Source organism: Lissotriton vulgaris, chromosome 1_1 (genome assembly GCF_964263255.1).
Source record: "Lissotriton vulgaris chromosome 1_1, aLisVul1.2, whole genome shotgun sequence".
Taxonomy (NCBI): domain Eukaryota; kingdom Metazoa; phylum Chordata; class Amphibia; order Caudata; family Salamandridae; genus Lissotriton; species Lissotriton vulgaris.
Window position 1 is genome coordinate 1,879,222,090 of NC_141685.1, and position 24,582 is coordinate 1,879,246,671.

The 24,582-nt window shown below is 42.3% G+C and overlaps 1 protein-coding gene across 2 annotated transcripts in view; it reads right to left on the reverse strand.

The window, feature by feature from the left end:
• Positions 1-24,582, reverse strand: part of CTTNBP2 (cortactin binding protein 2) — a 670,231-nt gene that overhangs the window by 244,455 nt on the left and 401,194 nt on the right. For both annotated transcript variants that reach the window (XM_086919417.1, XM_086919418.1), the window contains 3 exons: positions 20,806-20,923; positions 15,053-15,328; positions 4,930-5,025 (listed from right to left, as the gene is read on the reverse strand). In XM_086919417.1, the coding sequence (XP_086775543.1) occupies positions 4,930-5,025; positions 15,053-15,328; positions 20,806-20,923 (490 nt within the window). The remainder of the gene's footprint in view (positions 1-4,929; positions 5,026-15,052; positions 15,329-20,805; positions 20,924-24,582) is intronic.

Here is a 24,582-nt window from a genome sequence, read left to right on the forward strand (position 1 = left end):
ATTAGACCAACTGGAGTTCTTAACATCTAAGAACACCGCTCTATTGGAAAGCCTGGTAGGAAATAAAAAAGAACAACCAGCTCCCATAGATGACAAGACTAAAAGTGATAATATCAGTGTAGGAAAAAAGGGCCCTAAGCCTAAGCCTAATCAGATACCTCAACCTCGACCTAGCGGTACTACTCCCTGTATTACCCCCTGTCCGGTTCTAACTCCCTTAATAAAAAATCAGCAGGGGCACACAGTGGGACAAAAGCAAAGTAACTCGCTGGTGGTAACTACGCCAGTTGTTACATCTGGGCCTGGCCAGATAGATAATAAAGAAAAAGATAAAGATAAAGATAAAGTGAAAGAAACCCCATTGAGTAAACCTCAGGTCCCCAGTAAAACTCCACTACAAGGTAGACAAATCTACGTAAATATACCACCGGAGTCTGCTCCATACATGGCTATCTTGACGGGTGTACCATTAATCCCAGAGAATAAATACGAGAAAAATGAGGACCTCCTGAATAAAACAAAATATTGGCTAAACACAAATAGGCCATTAACTGAGGATACTATCACAAAAATCCTAAGTGTACGGAGGGTTCCCTGGGTTGGACCTAGTAAAAAAGACCTGGAGGGTGACTGTATATTGATAAACTTTAGAGATAACTGGGTCAAGGATATTATCTGCAGTAAGGCTAGGTTTGGGCGGATGGGGGATATCCAGTGCATTGGTCTAGAATATTTTTATCCCAATCTCCATCAGTCTTTCCCTGACCCAAATTCCTTTCGCCAAGGATATGGTATAAATAGTAGACACCAAATGGGGTGGGCACATAATCCAAATATGAATTGTGGCCCGCATCACCTTTATACTCCTTGGCATGAGACAGCTAATCTTATGGGGCCACAAAGTATGGGAAATTTCATGCAAGTCCCTTATAACCCGCGAAGATCCAGGTTCATGGGAGCAGAATATCCTGGCTGGTTCCCAAATAACAACAATAATAATTATAACAACAACATCCAATTGAGGAATCGATTTGACCCTTTGATGAACCTAGATGAGGTAGATTGACTGTCGCCCAGAGTTAAGGTCATAGAAATATCAAAAATTGAGGGTATAAATGTAGACCAAGGGATATGTATTCATGATGGTAATTCAGTGCGGGATACTCTTGAAGGCGAAAATACGACCACTGGACACCTACAGAAGGGGTCTGTTGCCGTGCCGATGGCCAACATAGATAAGGGATATGAACAGAATATGTTATCATTGCTTAACCCAGATACCACTATTGCAGGAGATGTTTTGGGTAATAGAGATGAAACGCAGGGGTCTTCACCTTCATCCTCATCTTCATTGATTTCCTTATTGTGCTGGAACATTTCTGGAATAACAAATAAGCTAGAGGATGATATTTGGATAGACTTTGTGAAAACTCATGAAATCTTGTGTCTACAAGAGACATGGTCTAAGACCACCTGTGACATTGAGGGTTTTCAATCATTGGCTGTCCCGGCTGTTCCATCTACATCGGGAAGGGCCAAAGGTGGAATATTAACTGCTTTGTCTATAAAACTTCAGGATTCCAAAATCTCATCACTGGCAAAAACAAACTGGTATCAAGTATTGTTGCTGGAGCACCTTTTCCCTGAACCTGTGTTATTAATCAATTGGTACTATAACATCTTTAATGGGCATGACACCTCAATAATTCAGGATTTGGAGTATGTCTTGGTTAAAGTCCGTGGTAGGCACCCTTCTTCCCCACTTATCTGGGTGGGTGATTTCAACTGCAGACTTTGTATACATGCAGGGTCGAATGTATGTGGTCTGGAGGATCTGAATGCTCAGCCTCTAAACCACTTTAGGCACACATCGCAGGGGGACGCCCTGAATAATATCATCCTAACAAACGATCTGTGTATAGTAGATCCCTGGTCCCCCCCAGATACCTTGCATTTACCAAGCTTTCATGGTCTGAGGGGTGAAATGAGTACAATTGATTTTGTTTTGGTATCAGGTACCTTTTTAAAGTATGTAGATAAGTTGGAGGTGGTAGCAAACCCCGCCAGCGATCATAACCCTCTAATATTATCAATCTGGGTTCCGACACATGAATCACTAAGGTCCTGTGAACAACCTATCCAGTACAAGAAAAATCAGGGTGTCACTCTGAAATGGAAAAAGATAAATGTGTCCCAGTTGCAGGATGACATTACCGCAAACTGTAAAGCCGAAATAGATACATGTCTAGCAGGATCTGATTCTCAAAAGGTCATAGGAAGTTTTGAAAAGTTGTGTTGTCACATAGGACAGTGCCTAAAAAAGCCTAAAGGGAAAGGTGGCCAAAGGGCCTTTAGATGGTTTGATTCTGTGTGCTCTGCGACGCATAGGTCATTAAAATCAGCTTTGTCCCAAAAGCCAAGAAATAAGGAGCTTGTAAAAACCAGTAGGAAAGCTTATAGAGATGCAATTACAAAAAGAAAGCAAGATTTGAGAGATATGGCCTGGGATGACCTTGAAAAGGCAGCACAACTCAAAGATAGCAGGCTATTCTGGGAGGTTATAAATCGTCCCCTTTTTAAGAGTGATAACAATGAAGCTATAGCTATGCAGGTCACGGCCGAACAATGGGTCCAACACTATAGTAAGATTTTTAACCCTAAATCATATTCACTTATTTCGGGGGTGGAGGAGATAGGGGGCGTGGTGGAACCATCTCCCTCGGCTTTGACCCTCAGCTCATCAATTACCTTGATTGAGATTGAGGAAGCCTTAGGGAAAGGAGCATCTTTAAAAGCGCCAGGCCCCGATGCTGTTCCCCTTGATCTTTTTAAATCTAATACTAGCCTGTGGGCACCCATCTTATTAAATGTATTTAAAGCTGTGGTGGTTGGTCGCATCCCCGACACATGGAAAGAGGCAACCGTTGTGCCAATTTTTAAGAAGGGTAACAGATCTGATCCCTGCTGTTACCGCCCAATTTCTTTGATAGACTCTGCTTGTAAAATTCTTGGCAGAGTCATTCTGGCGAGACTGGAAAGTTGGGCTGATTCGGTTGGCCTATTAGTCGACTCCCAATATGGTTTTAGGCACGGAAAGGGGACAAATGAGCAGTGTCTCAATTTGGCCCTGATCCTTGGCAAGTATATGAAGGCCAAAAAATCTGTTATTCATTTGGCCTTCATGGACCTGACAAGTGCCTTCGACACAGTCTGCAGGAGTAAGTTGTGGAAGATGATGACTGATATGGGCTTTGAGGAACCCCTGGTGACCTTGCTCCGTAGATTGCATGAAGCAACAAATGTGTCCATTAGATTTGGTCCGGGAGGGGAACTAACGAAGCCAATACCTTCGACGGAAGGAGTACGTCAAGGATGTATCTTGGCGCCTTTCCTTTTCTTGGTTTACACAAATGGTTTAGAACAATACCTATTAAACCAGGGTTGTGATTTTCCAAAAATTAATGGTAAAAGCATTCCAATGCTTTCATATGCGGACGATACTGTCCTAATGACATTAACAGGCAACAGCATGCAAACGTGCTTAAATGCTTTTAACAAATTCATGCTTGATTTAGATTTAAAGGTAAACTTTGAGAAATCCTTTATAATGTCCTGTGGCCCAAAGGGGCCGTCAACTAGGAAGTTCGAGGTAAACAGCCGCACAATAGGGAAAGTTGATAACTTTAATTACCTTGGTAACCTGTTTGACAGTAAACTAAGTTGGACACCGGTAATGAAGGTCCGAGCCCAGAACATGACAAGGGCTATAGAGGGGATCTTCCGCTTCTGTAGTAAACTGGGGCAAAAACACATTATGCACCTCAGAACCCTTTACACCTCAAAGTGCCTATCCGTTGCCACCTATGGGGCAGGGGTGTGGGGGACTGAAATGCCTGCCGCAATACAGGTGGTAGAAAATAACTTTATAAAAAGGGTTTTGGCAGTTCCTAAAAGTACCTCAAACACCTTTTGTCATGATGAAATTGGTATGGTCAGCGTATCTGATATAATCAGTATGTCCCCTTTACTTTTATGGTGTAAAATTTGGCAATCAGAGGACTTGCAACTAACTAAAGAAATTATAACTGATTGTATGGCTTTAGATAATTCCAAACAGATCCCCTGGTTATCGTATGTTTGTAACATGCTGAATAAAATTGAACTCGGTTTCTATTTCAATAGCCCTGAGAAAATCAAGGGGAATTATAAAAATGAGATAAAATTAAAGTTTACGAAGTCGGGTATCCAGCCTCTTATGGATAAACCTGGCACTGAAATCGTGCATGTTTGTAAACCATACCCGCAGTTCTATTTAACATTTACTCTTAATGCGCAATGGCGATTTCTGTTAACACGGTTTAGGCTGGAGACTCTTCACTACTTATTTGCTTTTCCCAAACAAGGGGGCTGGGTTGAGAGACTGCTCCCTTGTCCATGTAGTAACAAGGAAAGGCAGAGTACCTTACACTTGGTTCTCTTCTGTTCCCTGTATAAAGAGTCAAGACTCCGGTTTATTAAACCTATTCTGAAGGGTAGGCAACCCTGTACCTACAGGGAAGGCTATGAACATTTGTTATCCTTATCCTCTGTGGAAATCTGTTGCGCAATGTTAAATTTTATCAGAATCTCTCTAAAGATCAGAAAGAATTATGGGTAGCTTATAGGTTAAGAATATTGTAAAACTTTTAAACTGTAATTTTAAATTCTGTTACTGTTATTATTTTGTCTTTTTTTATAATCAAATTGTGTTTACAAATTAGTTTTAAATGGTTAGTAGAAATGATCTGAAATGTGATATGATTGTTTGTTCAATACTTTTATGATTCATTTTATGTATCGAATAAAGTTTTTGAATACGAATACGATTCCTTCATTTACAGTACTGGGCAATCGTAGCGCAGTGTTTGCGCTCTCAGGGAAAAACCTTACCGAGTAGCCTAACCGCTACAGTCTCAGCCTGGCCATTCTTCAACATCTCCCAGGGAGAATTGGGAAAAATCTGGTCTGGAATCCATGATGCATTGCCTGCAAGAAAGGCATGAGCGAAAATGAATGGTGCATCGTTATCACCGGGAGACTATATTACATCACATTGTGGAAACTCTAGTATTTTACTCGTTCCCCAAGGACGTGTAACCACCTTCATAGGAATGCCATCCATTTGGCCTGTTCCATATATGTAATTAATCTGCCCCCACCCCCTCAGTGTGTTTGCCAAACCTTTAACTAAGACGTGTGCATTTCCCAAAACCCCAAGGTCGCCTAAAAGGTTGGGAAAAAAACTCACAATCATTTTCAGAGTCCATAAAGTCAATTAATATTTACTGTTCTCGAGTTATTGGGTATAACATCAACAATATAGAGCTTTATAGTTTAGTGATACGCTGATGCACCCACCATCTTTGAAAAGATTTTTGGGTCCAATTCACCAAGCGCTTTATATGCTTCTGTTAGATATGTGGACCTAAGTACCCAAGTACCCAAGTAGCAGCACCCCCTTTGTCCAAAATCCGAGCCTAAGTTACAAAGGCTCACAATTTTCTTTGCATTTTGAGAAGTTATTTAAGAATATAAAAAGTTCTGCAAATCAATCAGATGTTTCTGCACTTCAAATGACATCAGGTGGGTGTTTAAAAACAAGAGTATGTAAGTGGTTCATGCAGTTGAGGCGCACACCCACAGCATCACAACATTATGTGATAGGGGTGTGCGACGGAAAATGCTACTTACCAGTATGCATCTGTTCTTGGCATGTAGAGCTGCAGAGTTACACACTGTGCATAGATCACCACCTAGTGTTGGGCCCGGATGCTTGTAGTTTGTTGTTGTCCTGAAAAGTTCTTTGGAAGTCACGAGATAGGCGACTGCTCCTTTGGACCACATTGCGCATGGGCTTCGGCTCCATTCTCAGATTTGTTTTCGCTATTAGGCAAATGATGGAGCTTTGCAAGAAAAGGAAGGATGTCCATGCAATCTGTATCTAATTAAGATAATACTGGAACAGACAAGGGTAGCCGGGGAGGCGGGTGGGCGTGTGTAACTCTGCAGCTCTACATGCCAAGAACAGATGCATACTGGTAAGTAGCATTTTCTGTTCGAGGCATATGAGCTGCAGATTACACACTGTGCATAGATTGTATAGAAGTACCCACTCTTAGTGGCGACCACCCCTATCTGTTGCAGTAGTTTGAAATAATGTTTTGAGAACAGCCTGGCCCACATTAGCTTGTTGTTTGGTTTGCACATCTACACAATAGTGTTTTGTGAATGTGTGCGGTGTAGACCATGTAGCTGCTCTGCAGGTGTCATCTAGGGGAATGTTCCCTAAAAATGCCATTGAAGCCCCTATTTTCCTTGTAGAGTGGGCTTTAGGAGGAACAGAAAATGCATGTTTAGCTTTGTGGTAACAAATCTGTATGCATTTGACAATCCATCTAGCTATCCCAGATTTTGAAATGGGATTACCTTTGTGTGGTTATGAGAAAGACACAAAAAGTTGTTTTGTCTTATGAAAGGGTTGTGTTCTCTCGATATAGTATAGCAATGCTCTTTTGACATCTAGGGTATGAAGAGCTTTCAGCTACTGTCTGTGGCTGGGAGAAGAAAATGGGCAGTTCCACAGATTGATTGAGGTGGAAAGGAGAAATGACTTTGGGCAGGAATTCTGGATTAGTGCGTAGAACGACCTTACTATGATGCATTTGCAAGAAGGGTTCTTGAATGGTTAGTGCTTGTAGTTCACTAACTCTTCGCAGAGAAGTAATAGCTACTAGGAACGCAACCTTCCATGTTAAAAATTGTAGTTCACATTTATGTTATGGTTCGAAGGGAGGACCCATTAGCTGTGTGAGAACAATGTTTAAATTCCACACAGGTGAAGGTGGCACTCTGGGAGGAATTATTCTCTAAAGACTTTCCATAAAGGCTTTAATAGCAGGCACTCTGAACAGAGATAGATGTCTGCTTTTCAGATATGCTGCTATTGCAGCAAGATGCAGTCTAATAGACGTGTAGGCTAAGATACATCTTTGGAGGCGCAGTAAGTATCCTAGGATGTGTTGAATAGACACGTGTAAGGGATTAATATTATTGTTGTGACTATATATGTCAAAGCGTTTCCACTTGGCTGCATAACATGCTCTAGTGGTTGGGCGTCTAGCTTCTTTTATGACATTCATGCTGTCAGGAGGAAGGTTCAGATATCCAAATTCTAAGACCTCAGGAGCCAAATCGCTAGGTTGAGCTGAGCTGGGTCTGGCTGCCTGATCTCTGCATGGTTCTGTGTTAAGAGCTGTGGTTCAGGTATAATTTTTGGTGCGGTACCACAGACAGTTGTAGGAGTGTGGTGTACCACGGCTGCCTGGCCCACATTGGAGCAACTAGGATGAGGGTCAGAGAATGCTGCTGTAGTTTGCGTACTACTATTTGCGGCAAAGCTTGGGCATTTGGCCATTTCGTGAGTGGCAAAGAGGTCTATTTGAGGTTGTCCCCACATCTGAAAGAATGGTTGAAGAACTTGCGTATGAAGTTCCCACTCGTGGGCCTGTTGTGTCTGATGACTTAACAGATCTGCTATGGTATTTTGTACTCCTGGAACATGTTGGGCTAGAAGGAATACATTTTGAGGTATAGCCCACCGCCATATGTCCTGAGATAGTTGAGAAAGTTGCAGGGAGTGTGTTCCGCCCTGTTTCTGTATGTAATACATGGCTGTCATGTTGTCCGTGCGGACTAACACAGCTTTGTTTGATACTTGTTTTTGGAAAGCTTCCAGTTCTAGGAATTTAGCTAGTAACTCCAGGTGATTGATATGGAGTAACTTTTGTTGTGGTGTCCACCTTCCTTGCATGGTGTGTTGCAGTAGGTGGGCTCCCCAGCCAGAGAGCGATGCGTCCACGGTCAAGACTATTTGGGGAACTGGCTCTAGGAACGGTCGCCCTTTGGAAAGGGTTTTGGTGTTCCACGACTGTAGAGAGCGATGAGTCCGACCGTCTACCAACACTAGGTCTGTTAATTGACCTTGAGCCTGGTTCCATTGACGTGCTAAGCACTCTTGTAGAGGACGCATTTGAAGTCTTGCATGGGGGACTATGAAAATGCAAGAGGCCATCATCCCTACGAGCTGCCTGAACACTCGTGCTGGAAGGGAGTGTTGTGGCTGAAACTTTGTGAGAAGAGTTTGCATGCTGGCTATCCTTGCTGGAGTGGGATAAGCTAGCGCTGTTGAGGTGTTTATTGTGGCACCGAGGTACTGTTGTACTTTGGATGGTTGCAGATGAGACTTGGTGTGGTTTATTGTGAACCCCAAGTTGTGGAACAGTTGGATTGTGGTACGAGTGTGTTCCACACACTGGTTGTATGAAATGGCCTTTATGAGCCAGTCATCGAGGTACGGGAAGACGTGGATGTGCTGTCTTCGTAAATGTGCTGCCCCTACTGCTAGGCATTTGGTGAATACCCTTGGTGCTGTTGTGACTCCGAATGGGAGTACTTTGAATTGATAGTGCTGCCTGTCTATTACAAATCTGTGAGCTTTGTAAATGGGAATGTGGAAGCATGCGTCCTTGAGATGTAGAGTAGCAAGGAAGTGTTTTTTTAACAGGAGATAAAGGACTTGTTAGAGTGTGACTATGTGAAAATGGTCTGACTGTATGTATATGTTTAGCAGTCGGAGGTCTAGAATAGGCCTTAGAGAGCTGTCCTTCTTTGGGATAAGAAAGTATAGGGAGTAAACCCCGTTGTTTTGTTGGTGCATAGGAACTGGTTCTATTGCACTTTTTGTAGCAAGAAATTACTTCTTGCTTTAACATTGTTAGATGTTCTTGTGACATTGAACGCTGTTTGGGTGGTATGTTTGTGGGGGTAGATGTTAGTTCTAGACAGTAACCTGACTGAATAATTTGTCGCACCCACCTGTCTGATTTGATGTTGTTCCAGGCAGGAAGGAATTGTTGCAATCTTCCCCCCACAGGAGTGGAATGTTTGGGGGGGAAGGGGAGGAAAGTCATTGAATAGGGGTGGAGGCAGAGCGGGAGTTGTTGGTTTTGCCTCTGCCTTTGTTGTCGTTACCCCTGTAACCCCCTCTTTGGTAGCCCCTAGTGAATCTGGATGGGTTAGGGGTCTTGTAAGAAATGGAGGGACTTTCGGAAAAGTAGCCTCTTGTATTGCCTCTATATGATGAACGACGAAAAGAACGTCTGGGAGCTTGCTGCTGCAAGGTTCCCATAGATTTTGCTGTGTAGGTGTCTTTTTTCATTTTTTTTAAGGACACTTCATCATTTGGGCCAAATAAATGTGTCTTATCAAATGGCTGATTAAGGATGGAATTTTGTACCTTAGGTTTAAAACCTGAAATATGTAGCCAGGCATGTCTACATAGAAGGGTACTTGTATTGATTGCCCTTGAGGCAGTATCTGCAGCATCTAGGGCACAAAGAATGGAAGTATTAGTAATATTTTTACCTTCATGTATGAGTTCATTGGTCCTATTTTTATATTTGTCTGGTAGACGCTACATTATGAACTCCAGTTCCTCATAATGTGCCCTGTCATATCTTGCCAACAACGCTTGGGTATTGGCAATGCGCTAAATGTTAGCTGCCTGTGACGCTGTCCGTTTACCGGAGGCGTCAAGGAGCTTAGATTCTTTATATGGTGGTGAGGCCTCACCTGATGTTTGTGAATTAGCCCGCTTACGTGCATTAGACACTACTAAAGAATCTAGTGGTGCTGGACCTCTAATGTAAACTGGATCCGTAGGGGCAGCTTTGTATTTTTTCTCAATGCAAGGGTTGAGGACCCGAGCCCTGACAGGATCTTTAAAAACCTCTGTTACATGCTTGATGACACCTTTAAGCATTGGCAAAATGACAGTAGACCTTTGTGTGTTATCAAAAGTGTCTAATATGAAATCTTCCTCCACAGTATCGGTGTGCAAGTCAACCCCATGGTACTGGGCAGCTCTCTGTACTAGTAGGTTAAACCCTATAGTGTCCTCTGGTGGGAAGGTCTGAAAGGATATACATCGTCTTGTGGCACGTAAGGCACATCAGGGGTGTTATAATCATCCCATGGGTTAGGTGACTGAGGGGGAATATTGTCCCTGCTGGGTCATGTGCACCCCCACCTGTTTCATCAGAGTGTGTATCAACATCATCATCGGGATTAGTGGATGGTGTAGGCGAATGATGTGGTGGAGGAGGTGGAGGAGGAGGAACAGTATGGGGAGGTGGTGGAGAAGGTTGCAATGTCTCTTCTTTGGAGAAGGAGGAGGTGCAGGCGCCTCTAGTGGTCTCTTCTTGGAGCTAGGAGCTAGTTGGCCAGTCTTAGGATCCTTTACAAGAGTTTTTTTAGTAGGATCTGGTGTAAAAAGTTCTTCTGTGTAGGGCAGATCCTTCAGCGTCAACGTTTTCGGTTCCGGAGGTTTGTTCGGCACCAAGTCGGTAGCTGGTCTAGGGTCTTTTGGTTTAGAAGTGTGACCATTTGAAATGTCTTTTACCGGAACGTGTTTTTTCGGTTCCGGGTGTTTTTTTCGGCTCCGAAGCGTGTAAATCTGGACATTTAGGCGTTTTTTTACTTGGCTCCGGGTGCGGTTTCGGCATCGATGAGCCACTGCCAGTCTTAAGCGCCGAGTGCTTAAGTGTCGGAGCAGCGGTTGGCGTGGTTGAGGAAGATGGCTTCTTTTTCGGTGTGGGATCGGCACCGGTAATAGGCTGGCTTGAGCCCGAGCCGCCTGAAGGCTTAGTAGGCTTCTTTGCCGGGCCTGAAGGCGGGGCGTGGGAAGCAGTCTCTCGGGGTGCACCTGGGCCCGAAGGTGAGGGTGTGACGGAAGCCTTTTTTGAGAGTGTCGAGGAAGAGTTGGGGTCGACGGTCTTACTTACGACCTGTTGAGCTGGAGTGATGTCCTCGACGTCTGAGTCTTCGGCATCAGAGGAGCTGGCACTTTCTTCGGCGTGCTGGTGTTCTGGCATGTCGACGCTCTCTTCAAAGATGTCGTCGGGATGGAAGCTGACGAGCGAGCCATTGTTCTTTGAGCTCGTTGGTCCCAAATCGTCTTCTTGGAGCAGAAAGGGGCACAAGCGGAACAGTCTTTGGCCTCGTGCTCCGGTGAGAGGCAAAGGTTGCACACCTCATGTAGATTGGTGTGGGGAAACTTCGACTCAACTCGAGGACACTTCTTGAATGGCGTCCTTTCCATGAGCCAGAGAGTAAGGCCTAGATAAGCCCGAAGGCCTTCCTCGACGACCGGAATCGAAGACTTCGAAGTGGTGAAGAATCGCGTTGATGTTGAGCGCGATCGAAACAATACAGTCGAACTGGGTGACGCTTCCGTTCCGAAGGAAATTCGGTTCCAAACCGGAGCGCAGGAAACACATCCGAGCCCGATGGCGGAAAAAAACAATGTGAGGAGCCGATGCCCATGCGCAATGTGGTCCAAAAGAGGAGTCACCTATCTCGTGACTTCCAAAGAACTTTTCAGGACAACAACAAACTGCAAAAATCCGGGCCCAACACTAGGTGGCGATCTATGCACAGTGTGTAATCTGCAGCTCATATGCCTCGAACATTCACTTATGTACAGTTACACAATACTTTAGTTAATTCAGCATTACCTCAAGTCAAGTTCGAACTTCAGAACCTGGAATTTCAGGTAAACCCTCCAGATACGTTATGTTTTAATGAAATATTTAAAGTTGATCTCCTTGAGACAGCCGCTTTGCATACTATGAATTAGATCTTTATAATGTGTGGATCTTTAAACTTAGAACTTCTCAACCACCCAATGTGATCAACTCAAGCCTACTACACAAGATGCAAGGTCTGCTGTACCCTCTACAACAGTTCATGCATAAGAATGTAAGTATTTTTGCCCTCATCTTAGTTGAGAGAAGACACGAATCAATTTTGGTGGCACTAATGGATATATTTAGTGCTAATCCTAGAATTAATTTCTAATACTCATGTCTCCCTCCATATCTGTAGGTCTGGTTATGTTCCACACTGAAGAGCTCAGCCACACATAATATTTGTGAACATCCGTGTTTATAGAGTATGGTTATAGGCTGGGTTGTATTTGGCTTCCACTGAAAACATTAAGCATGAATTACTGGCACTCAATCTGGTTATTTACAGCAAATGGTTAGTTGCAACATTACCCAGAGGAAGCACTCACTTGCTCTTTGTTACTCAACCTTTCCTGGGTTCCCAGATCCCTGAGCACAATGGCAAAATGGCGACTGGCAGTCTCACAGCCTTTGCCACCTCTCCCAGGTCTCCATAGACCCAAGAGAAATGGGAGAACACAGGTGGTGCTGTTCCTGCACCAACCATTTTGCCCCTTGTCAGCACGGATCTCTGCAGACCCATGCTGACAGGGGAGATAAAGCCCCATTGACCAGCAAAAACTAGTTAAAAGAAACCAGTATGGATGCTTATGACCTGCTTCTTTTTGTTCTTAACTTTTCATTCTCTCTTGTCCAGTGATTGTAAGAAAGAGGAACACCAGGACACTCGTATAAGAACTTGACCCACTATGCATTAGTAACAAGCTATACATATCACCTAGACGGACCTGAAAGTTAGAACACGCCTGATTGTATGTCAGGCAATGTGGGCAACCTCTGTGCCTGTTCACAAGTGGCCCAATCCAGGTGCAGGAACACCTGGCATAATTTTGCCAGATGGAAAATGTGGCTGATAATATTTTTTAAGGATTGGGCAAGGACAGCGAGCTTACCCGTAGCCTGTCTCTCTTCTTTGGCATAGAAAGGGCATGAATTACTCTCACCCTGCAAGGCAACAGCACAAGCTTCCCCTGGATATTCTCCCCTGTCCACTTCTCCAACCCTGCATAGCAGTGGCATAACGCAAAATGATGAGTTCCGCCTACAGAACGTGACAAGGGGCCCCTTATCTACAGATATATACATTGGTCTTAGGCGAATGGGAGTCACCAGATGGTTTGGGGGTCCTTTGAAAGGTTGGAGGCCCCAGCGCTGCACAGGCTGCATATGTTGCAGGGGTTGCATATGGTTCTGTTACGCCCCTGCTGCACAGATTCATTGGCTCACGTATGCCACCTGCTCAGAGCATGGACTATTGTGTGGATTTCCACCAAGCACAATTAGGTCCACATCCTTAGTGCTCATTCTGTGGAGATTAACTAATACCTGAATGGTACTGGTGAGATGCTCTCGCACTGTAGCGGCATCAGTGCCATGCAGCATCATAATTGGGACCTTACTGTGCGACTGTATTAAGCTATTACCCTATAATCAGGTGACTATTTCCAGTGACTGCTGCGTTATGAATAAGTAAAGGTCAGGCAGCTCTCTGCAGCGGAATGCACTTTGGCATGGAGCACTTATTCCCACTTTTAATGTCACCTCTACATTATGATGAGCAATGCAAGCATATAAACTTAAAACGGTTGCTAATACTCAACTATATATTCCATCGCTCAACCATTTAACTAAGGTTACTAGATTTTATTCACATTAAGTTTCTGATAAACTCATTGTGAATGTATCGCTTTCGATGAGGCAAATTATATACCCCACGTTAGCTACACTATTGCTAATACATTTCAACGCGTCAGAATTAAAATTCCAGGAATTTAGTTAACACTAATTGAGTTTCTTGCTTCCATTTTTCATTTAGATTGTTTTTAACGGTTTGATGATACAGTAAACAAACTAAACTTTGTGCCTGGATTCATAATGATTAATGCATGCCTTTTCCTCATGGAAGTATGAAGTTCCAGTTCTATATCGATGCAGTGTGTTTGGGATCAATGGGTGGGGCCCGTGCTATATGGCACAGGTAGAAGCGCTTTATCCTGCTGCGCCGAGTCAAGTTCACTATGTCGGCCATCACTCTTATGGGATATCATTTACCATGCAGCTGTATTTTCCTCGCAAGATAAAGCACATCGATGACTGAAATCAATCAAAACTAAGATACAAAGCATTTAGTTGAAAAATAGATGTCAGTTGGCAGTTCCTGAAGAAAGGTTATATTGAAAAGAATATAAAAGAATTAAAAGAAAAAACCTACAAACGCTCTTTCTCAGGAATGGCTCCCAGGATTTGGAACTCACTCCCCCCTGAAATCAGACTCATCCCATCTACCATACTTTTCAAGAAAGAAGTAAAAGCGATCCTCATGGCTAAATGCACTTGAACCACTACTGGGGATCAACTTCAAAGACTCAGTGCTCATCTTTACTACTTGTTCGAACCCTTTGCTTTTGTTTGACTTTGAAATTGACTACTTGAGTGTTTATGATATCATTTCACTGTACTTTTAACACTATAGATGTATCTGTGTATATCTGCACCTCTCCTATGTAAAGCGCTCTGATATCTGCGAAGATCTTGTTCGCGCTATATAAAACTTTCAAAATAAATAAATAAATAAATATTAAAGGCCTCCTTATCAGACTTAGAGTAATTCAAATTCCAATCGAACGAGTTTACAGTTTAAACGCCAGGAAACCCTGTGCAGCTCAGTTATTGTATTTGCACTTTTATCCAGGAAATACCTGGCGAAATGAGCGTGTGGAAAAGTGCATAGACACTGATTTGCAATTTCCTATTGTAAGTCCCCATTACGAGCTCGGAAACGTGGAATACTATAGGAATGTCTCCCAGGTGAAATACCGACACCTTCATACTGGTAAGTGAGCTGTTTGTATTGGGAAGCATGTAATGAGCGCCCAAAAGTCTTCAGTATAGCTCTATGCTCTGAATGCCGCAAAAGAAAATGGCTGAGAATACTGGTGTGCTATAATATTTGTAATTGAACGGTACCATGTACGTCTTCAGGTTCACAAGGCTACTTGAATTTTCAATACAATTTGCCATGCATTATGGCGCTATTGGCTATGCATCCAAATTTGCTATCAGATGTCATCTAACTGTATGGCGTTCTGTTTACTCTTACAATAGATATCATATGCATGTATGGTGCTCAGCTAAGGTTACAGAACCCAAATAAGAGTTAAGGCATCCTTGACTGTGTCCTAAAAGTATGCATGGAGTGGTTATAGTACCTAGTTTGACAGAGGAGATGCTGTTTACGCTCAGCCCCATGCTGGATTCGCCTTCATTGAAGGATTGTCGGTCTTCTGTACTCCCCCATTCATTGGACACGATGTCGTGGAAATGATTCATGATCGCCTGAGTCACAGCTTCAGAAAAGTCTTCCCATGTCGTTTGTTTGCGGATGGTCAAAGCACAAATGATGTGTTCACTCTCGCTGTAATCGGTATCACAGTACATGTGGGTTTTCTCGTCAACTGAAATACTTAAATGCACTTTAAGAACATCTGCAAAAACAAAAATCATAAATTAAAGATACATCGTTATACATTAGCTGACCATTATGCAAGAGTCGAAGATATGCATCTTAATCGTTGCCGATGCTGCAGGATTTAAAATATTTTCCATAGTAGTTAAGTAGCTAGCTGTTAGGAACAAATGCATTAAATGAATACAGATCCATCAACAATTTTAAATGACAGCGAGAATGATGGATATGCAGAAGGCAACATCAGCTGAGAATACATTTAGAAAATGTAAAGCAGGGTCTTGTGTAAAATAAAATCATTGTGTTCTCAGAGAGACAAATCTATTTTATTCTAAGTATTCTGTAAGATTGGTAGCTCTGTACGTATTATGCAATTCAAACACTGCAGATATTTTCATATATTTTAAAAATGCCATCAAATACATGATTGTCACAATGCTAGTGGTAGTATTGACTTCCTAAAGCGAGAACCTGTCAACATTTGGATCGTTTATCAGAAAGGGGGGTGCTTTGAGGAATATTTGGAGCCCTGCAGCCACGACATGAGCAAAAATAGACATTACTTACTCACTGCCACTCTGCTTTGAGTTTCCTGTTTTACATTAAAATAGAATATCATCCTTCCAAATATGGTTATGGGTTTGTAAACTTTGAACAGAATAAATTGTTAAAGGATTGATGTTAGGTCTGGCAACCGTGGCTTGGTGTTACTCTCACCTTTGCCTTCAGACCTCCTGTTGTTCTGACTTCTTTTATTGCTAGCCATAGGACTCTGTACACTTTACCACTAATAAATAGCGCTAAAGTGCTTGTGCACTTTCCTTAAAAACATATTTAATTAGACGTTGGTGGCTTAGATGATGATGATTGGTTATATTAGAGAGGTAGCCGTTAAGGCAGGATTTAGGTTGAGCCAACTCAACATATTACACAGGGTTTACTACGCTTACACTCGACTCGTGAAAATGGGTAGGATACAAACTAAACTATCGCTGTATGTGTAATAAAAAGGGCACCTTCTTTCATATTATTTGGAAATCCTCTGCCATACAACCCCATTGATAGGCAGTGATAACAAAAATGAATGCGGTATGGGAGGGGTCGACAACACCAACTCAAAAATGGTGCCTCCTGAATATCTTTTACAACAATGGGAAAAATTTGGATGACGTTGGGTTTGATTGTTGCCAAATAAAACGTAGCTCGTAATTTGGGGAGCATCAGTGACTTTGAGCCTCAAAGACTTGGAAAAGGACATGGACAAATATCTGGTGGCAGAGAAGACAGTTAATACTAATAGAGGTTGCCCCGGGAAATGGGTTAAGGTTTGGGGTAAGTGGAACAACTTCCCCTGGCAGGCGCCACACATCCCCCCAGAAGGGTGCTAAGAGACTAGAGGGAGGGACAGAATGGAAAGAGTCTCATTAAGTTAATATTGCTGTGTCACTCACCAGAAATGTCGCCTGATTTAATTGCTTAATGATGTCTCTTGGTGCTGCATTGCATTGTAACGGTTTTGTTGTGTAGCCCTTGTTTTTCTTTTTTCCCGCCCGCCCCTCCATTTCCCTTTGTTTCCCTTCTATATCTTAATAAAAATATATATTAAAAAAATATTGAATTGGCTTACACCCAACTGGCATATTTAATTGACTTCTAAGTCCCTAGTACAGTGGCACTACAAGTGCCCAGGGCCTGTAAATGAAACGCTACTAGTGGGCCTGCAGCATTAATTGTGTCACCCACTGAAGTTGCACTTTAAACATGTTGCACGCCTGCCATTGCAGCCTGTGTGTGTGCAGTGTTGAATTGCAATTCCGATCTGGCAATGTAAACGTTTTGCCAGGCCAAAACTTTTCATTTAATACATATACGTCATCCTTACGATAGGCCTTAGAAGGTGCAGAGGGCAGGGTTCAATGTATTTAAAAAGCAGGACATATACGTTTAGGTTTCACATGTCCTAATAGTTTAACCACATCGCGGCTGCACCAATTCCACTCCTGTGCTGAGTTTTTTAAAACCGCACTTTACGTGACGAGCTGGGCTCGTCATCAGCGTGCGAGGAGGCTACGCCATGACGAGCCCAGCTCGTCATGAGCGTGGAAGGGGTTAAAACTCAAATTGGTTCTGCCCTCCTGCAAGGCCTACTTCTCCATTAGAGCTACCCTATTACAATTTAGGAGTGTAATTTCCAAATGGGAATAGGTAACCAGTTCATGTTTGGTGTCTCTGGAAATCACAATTTAAAATCCTAACTTATGGTGAAGTTGGATTTTAAATTGCAATTCTGTAAATTTCACTTTTAGAAGGGTGTCGTTTTCTTGCTGGAGCCATTGGGTGCCGGTAGCCTACCTTTATGTCACGTGACTGAATATTGCTGACAGCTGGGCTTGTGTATTCGTCCTAGACAGCCACACACAATGAGGAGCTTAGGTGTGACTAGATGGGCCATCTCTGGCAGAATGGGAGCGAGGAGCTGGGCCCTGTCCAATTTATATATTCAACAAGTAGCACAGAGGGAAAAAGTAACAGGTCGCCATCCACTCAAAATCTATTCATAAACCAAGCCTGGTTTCTGAGGCGTCTAATTTCAAAACACTACCTCTAAAAAGTATGCAAATTACTGTAGTTTCCTACTATTCATCCACTCCTCTTTTCCTTTTCTTTATGAGGTAGTTGCATCACTTTTTTCACCTCTTATTAAAACATATTTTTCAACTGACAGTCCACCAACTGGTAAACACTGAAGTATTTTCAAAATGACTCCGTATATTTTCAATCTCACAGTGATATCCTGCCTGAGCAGGAAAACGTAGTGAACACCACAAATATATTTGTGAAAAAAGGAAAACGTGAAAAAGAACAAAATGACCCCTCACGTGAGCACCACCAACGAGGTCACTGGCAGGTGCTCACCAGTTGTGCCCACTTTTATCATCATCGGTGGTCATTTTGTTCAAAAGAAAATGTGTCCAAATGAAACCTAAAAAAGTGCATAGATCACATCACACGTTGTGACCAATTGTGATTAAAATTGACACACACAAACGCCTGTCGCAATCACTATTATTTACTGAGTGCATACTGTCAAATTAAAATAGGCAGGTTGCTATTCATGCATACCATTCCCATGGCGTTGCGAATGGTATGCATGAATAGCAACCTGCCTATTTAACTGGTGAGTACCTGCAAGTGACCCTGTGGGTGGTGCGCACGTGAGGGGTCATTTTGTTCTTTTCCACGTTTTCCTTTTTTCACATAGATATTTGTGGTGTTCACTACGTTTTCCTGCTCATTCAGGATATCACTGTGGGATTGAATATACACGGAGTAATTTTGAAAAGACTTCAGTGTTTACCGGTTGGTGGACTGTCAGTTGAAAAATATGTTTAAATAAGAGGCGAAAAATGTGATGCAGCTACCTCAAAGAAAAGGAAAAGAGGAGTGGATGTATAGTAGAAAACTACAGTAATTTGCATACGTTTTAGAGGTAGTGTTTTGAAATTAGACACCTCAGAAACCAGGCCTTGGTGTATGAATACCCAGTCCAATTTACACTTGAATAGGCTGTGTTCTGCCCTCACACCAAAGGCTGCATACTCCTGTAGTTAGTTAGGGGCATTAAAGCATGGCACCTGTGCACTTCAAAGGGATGTCTCTATTAGCTTCTGTCCACTTCAAAGGCATAACTGGGTATAAATACTGGACCCCACACACCAATGCTTGAATACACTTTTGGACCTGTGGATACTCTGTCAAGGAGGAGGACTGGTATGCTGCTAAAAGGACTGACACACTGCTGGACTGCTGCTCAGAAGGAACTGCTGCCCTGCTGTGCTGACCTGCTGCCCTCTTGCCTGGAATAGAATGACTATACCTGCATTTCTTGAACGCAGAACCCAGAGTGACTTCAAGGGCTAGTTGACTCCCCTCCTGATCGCAGCCTCAGGGACATAAAAGGCTTCCAACAACCTTGCACCTGCAGCTTGACTCCCCAGTCCTGGACCCTTAGCAGTGGGCTTAAGGTGTCTGCCAGCCTCTGTGGATCCAGCAGAGCCTATGCATCTCCTCTGTGGTGCGGCGCAACCCCGAGCAGAACAGACGCTTCTTCGCTGCTTCATGGATTGGACCAGTCGCAAATACCCGCATTGCTGCTGCAGCCTGCAACACATTCAGAACCACCACTGCGTGAAGCATCCCCTGTGGATGCCCTCTCATCTATCATCGATGATTATGCTAGACTCCACATTACAACTTTGCAGCTCTTCGGAACCGATGCATCGCCCCAACTGCGCGCTACAGCCTCAATGCCAGACTTTGCAAAGCAAGCCCTATCAACAGGATCCTTGATGACATAGGCCCTCGCATCGCACACCGCTGCATCTCAGAATCAACGCATTGCTACGGCAGCATGAAGCAAATCCTCACAACGTTCTATACACTAGGATTTAAGGTACTCTGTTTAGTGGGCCTAACTAGGTCCCTGTAACCAGAACCTATCATTGTCCACCTGAACTTGTGACTTTGTCCCGGTCTGCTGCAACCAGATATCCTCAGTTGTCACTTTCTGCTTTTCAAAGCTATTTTCAATACAATCTTTAAAATTGTATATCTCCAGTTCTACTGATTTGGTCTTGTTTTATTTATAAAATGTTATTCTATGTTTTTTACTTAGTGTGGGATTCTCTTTGTCTGGTGTTTTGCACTTTATTACTGCTTAAAGTGTTGCACAGATTTTTTACACAGTGCCCCCAAGTTAAGTCTGAATGCTCACTGCGAAGGTACCAGAGGGTTGAGCACAAGTTAATTTAAGGCCGGCTTGTTCCTTACCCTGACAAGGAATGTGGTTGATGCTTGACCAGTGCTCACACACCAATTAACCAAAAACCCAATGTCTCTCACCTGTTCATTCTGGAAAGATATCCGTTTTTGGAATTCTTAATTTTAGGCAGTTTTTTGTCATTAACCATAAGTGAGATGTGTGCGTCTGTTATCCACACTAGAATCAATTAATCCATCAATACATTACCCTCTGTGTATGACCGGTTTTACCTATCAGTCTTTGGCTTAGACTGAACTGTCAAATGATAGGCTCAAGTAAGAGATCAGTTGGATGTGTCAGGCAATTATTGGGTACAGCTACCTCTATCAGGAGAACAACCAAAGAACACATTACAATAGATGAATTTGGAAGCAATTAAATGTACACAACATATAGATATACCTCAACAAGTAATCACAAGCAATTGCAGCCTGCAGAAACAATGAGACTGCATGTATTATTGAAGATTCCAGTTTGCAGCTTTTCTTAGCAAAATCAATTTCTGGAAATATTGTCAATCAAATACATTGTAGTTGTACTTGGTATTCGCTACGTGGCAACAACAGCCATCTGAGCTTTGGATTTTCAACATAATCTATAATTTGAAACAAAAGTTCAATAACTCCTTTTTAAACTTCCACAACGCAACCGTAATGACTAAATTTGTCACTCACTCAGATTCTCTAGCAGCTGTTTGCAGTCATCAGTGGCCACGTCATGCACTGTCCTATTGCACTTGTCTTTCTTTTCAATATCCAGTCCATGATGTTTGCAAAGAATTTCAAGGCAGTCCTGGAAAAATGACACCTTTATGAGTGATATTTTAGTAGGACAAATTCTAACTCTTAAAATACACATTTAAATAAATAATTCAAAATAGTAGAATCATATAAATCCATTTAATCACTTGAATCAATCAATTTCTTTGTCAACGGGACCTTTGTTAATGGGATTACACTTTAAAGTCGAGGAATAACAGAGAAGGCGAGTTCTTTAGTTGAAGAAAGTTGCATGCTAGTTTCAAACATTCTATGTGGAAGTTTGAAATACAGTTTGCACCTAAAGGCAAAGAAACAATTTTCAGTAATTACAGGCATGCTTTACCTCATGCGATGCTTCAATGTGTGATGTATGTGGGGTGTTTGAAGAGGAATGTGGCTTCAGGACAGTTAAACAGAACAAAATTAGTAAGAATAATCACAGCAGGCTGCCTGCTTCTTAAATACCAAGGGAACAGCACGTTTTCAAGCTGGCATTTGCAGTGCGAATGCCAGCAGAAAAACATGCACTGAACTTAACTAGTACCATTTTAGAAACTGAATCAGAGACAAGTGGCTTTGGACGTTTTCCTAAACTAGTAAAAATGATCTTTAAATCTAGCTAAGTTCTGACCAATGTTATTGGTCAAATGTGTTTTGAAATGCTTCTCAAGTTTAATGTTCAAATAATCATTGTTGGAGATTCCCCAATCTCTCCTGTAGTGTAGCTCCTACATATTTCAAATATTTGACTGTCATTTGCCAAATGAGTTTGCAAATACTCTATTTGAAGAACCCTAATTCTATTAGTAAAGTAGTCTTTAAATCTCACAGTCTTGCCTACATGTGCTGGCCTAATGTGTCAAACACTGGAAATTAGCTGCAAGATGCGGTAAAGACCATCAAAACCAATAAGTAGAATACCAATTTAAAACAACACAAATGCAAACTTGTCCATATTGACTTCATTCCAACGCCCTCTGTGTGCCAATCTGCCGTGTCTGAGTTTTAAGAAGGTAGCTCATTTTGAAATAGTAACCACTTGCCCATTTACAGAGCTAAATGTGTCCAACAACGTTGACTGTAGTAGAAAGAAGCACCAGCCTGAAATAAGTTTGGATGTTGAGTGAGAAAGGAGGTTCTGAACCACTGTTATGTGGAATAACCAATCTGAGAAATAATGGGGCCACAGTTTCGATATCTAGGAGAGCAGAATTAAAAGACAGTGATGAAACAGACATTTTATTTTCAATGTTATTGCCTTCAGGTTGAAAGAAAGCCTATTTTGTCCATGTAGAAAGACTCACTTTTCTTTAAGGGTAGACCAACATCGTGCTCTGCATGTTGTGCCATATGTAGGTATTTGTAGTCATTTTTCACAGCCTTAAATGTGGTGAATTAGTATAATTCCTTTAACCACAGAACTGAAAGCCATGTGATACAGATTAGTAAGAATTAAGTGAATTTCTTTATGAAAATATGTATTTTGCTTCATCATTAGCTGTCTGAGGGCTAATAGAGAGGGTTTTTTCCAGGATAACTCTGAGGTTGCAGATACATGTGGTCACTTTGATCATTCAAATATCTTTTCAGCTCGGTTCTTAGAGGGGATTTGGTATCATGCACATACAAGCTTAAGCTTGCAATATATGTTAAACAAGGGGTCTGCATAAACCCCTGTGATGTTCCAATGACACCTAAGAGAACCATAGTTAATATTTTAAGCCTAAAGTATAGTATATGACATAACCCATGTCGGGGAGATATCTTTCATATCTGCTATATTGTAAAAGACCCTTGTAAAACGGTAGGGTGGCCCACTGTGGGGCAAAGTGGTGATGATATCCAGAAAGATGAGCATATACTCATTCACTTTATCTTTTGCTTCCAATGGTGTCTCACAGATATCAAGTATGGCCTTTCTAACGCCGTGGTCAACTGGGAAACAAATTTAACTCTAGGTTTTTGTCTTAAATTGGTTTGAATGTGGTTAAGGAACACTTTCTCTAATAGTTTAATGACTATTGGCAGTCCAGCAATTAGTTGGGGTCTTATTAGGTTTTTTGATTAAAGGAGAAATCACCGCTCTTTTCTCTTGCTGAGGTATAATGCCTTCTTTAATTTGAGAGATTGATTATTCTAAAGAATTACAAAGAGTAGGGCAGTTCTTAGGAGAGAATCTCAGTGAAAATATCACTGGTAATCAGTTGCAGTATCATGATGGTAATCAGCTGCGCGGTAAAGAGAATGGGTCTCAGGTGTTGTGACAGAGGAGGCTGTGAGCAAGAACAGGTGAGGGGGTGGGCTAGGCATCAACGTACTGGGTTGAATAATTTCTTGAAAATGTTTGGATATTTACAAATATAATTCTATAAGTATACAGGCTTAAATCCAAGGATACCACTGAAGTAACCAGCCTGGTGAGATTTAAGTTATGTAGAGATGGTTGTACGTTTATTTTAATTGTAACGTGTGGAAAAATTAGAGTGTTCATCTAGGAAGCGACATTTAATAAAAGAAAGGACTGATGACCTTGATGTATGTTGAAATTGGTCAAGCATAAAATATTTGTTCAAACAGTCAAATGTAGTAAATTGGCATTTAGGTGGTAGCAATACTGCTGGAACAGTTTGCAAATCTACTATTTAATATCAAGAAATGTATATACTCTATTTAATGAATTATGAAATACTTAGATATCGTGATTTTTTTTAAAGTTAATTTCATTGTTCTTTTGCGTCCCATTAGGGTGCAATGGTTAAAGAGAACAGTGATCACTGCTCTCAGATCACAGCACACAATGTCCAATTACGTAATGATAACTGGGCATTCTCTTCATAGGACAACTGATAATCTGTGTTTTGAGTCATGAGGAAAACACTCACTCCCAAAGCAGCAATTTCTCTACATATTTTCTTTTTAGGTAATCTCTTATTTCACACTTCCTGAAATGAACATGAACACTAGTAATGCTGGTGCTGATGGGCAGTGGTTGCAGACTGTGGCAGCCAAGGCTAGAGAGGGCCCTTTATTACTCTGGTATTTTTTCTGGTAGGCTACACAGTAGGGGGCTGGTTTCAGAGCAGGATGCCATGACTCATGAGTGCCCCATTCTTGTTGTGGCATACTGCAGGGCGGGGCTGTTCTGAACCTTTTGACAATTTCTGAATTTAGTGTCCAGTTCTGTTCTGGTGGTAGCTAGGGGCACTCGAGGCACCGGCACTGATAGACATTGTAGTGGAACAATGACATTGATGACCATGTAAATAGAGTTATCAGATGGGAAGTGATAGTGATGGTTCCATCATTGAGTGCTCTGGCAATTCATAGTATGGTGGATACTGCTACTTCTGGCAAATCATTATGGATATTATTGCTACCTCCTGTAACAATGCTATTGATGCAATTGTAAATTGTAAATTGATACTTGTATAGCGCACTACTCACCCGCAAGGGTCTCAAGGCGCTTGTACGAATACCGCTGTGGAACCCATCCTGGCTTTCCCTGTGAGGTGTCCACTCCTGGGCACCCCCAAGGTGGAGGCCAGGCATCCTTAGCGTTGTGGGGGCCATTGTGGAGATTAAGCAAGCTATTGCCCAGAGTTGCAGAGTGGGACTTCATGATTGGAATAGGCACCGAGGCGAGAATTATCGGGTCCATGCAATTTTGGGGCCCAAGACCCGCCGAGGCGG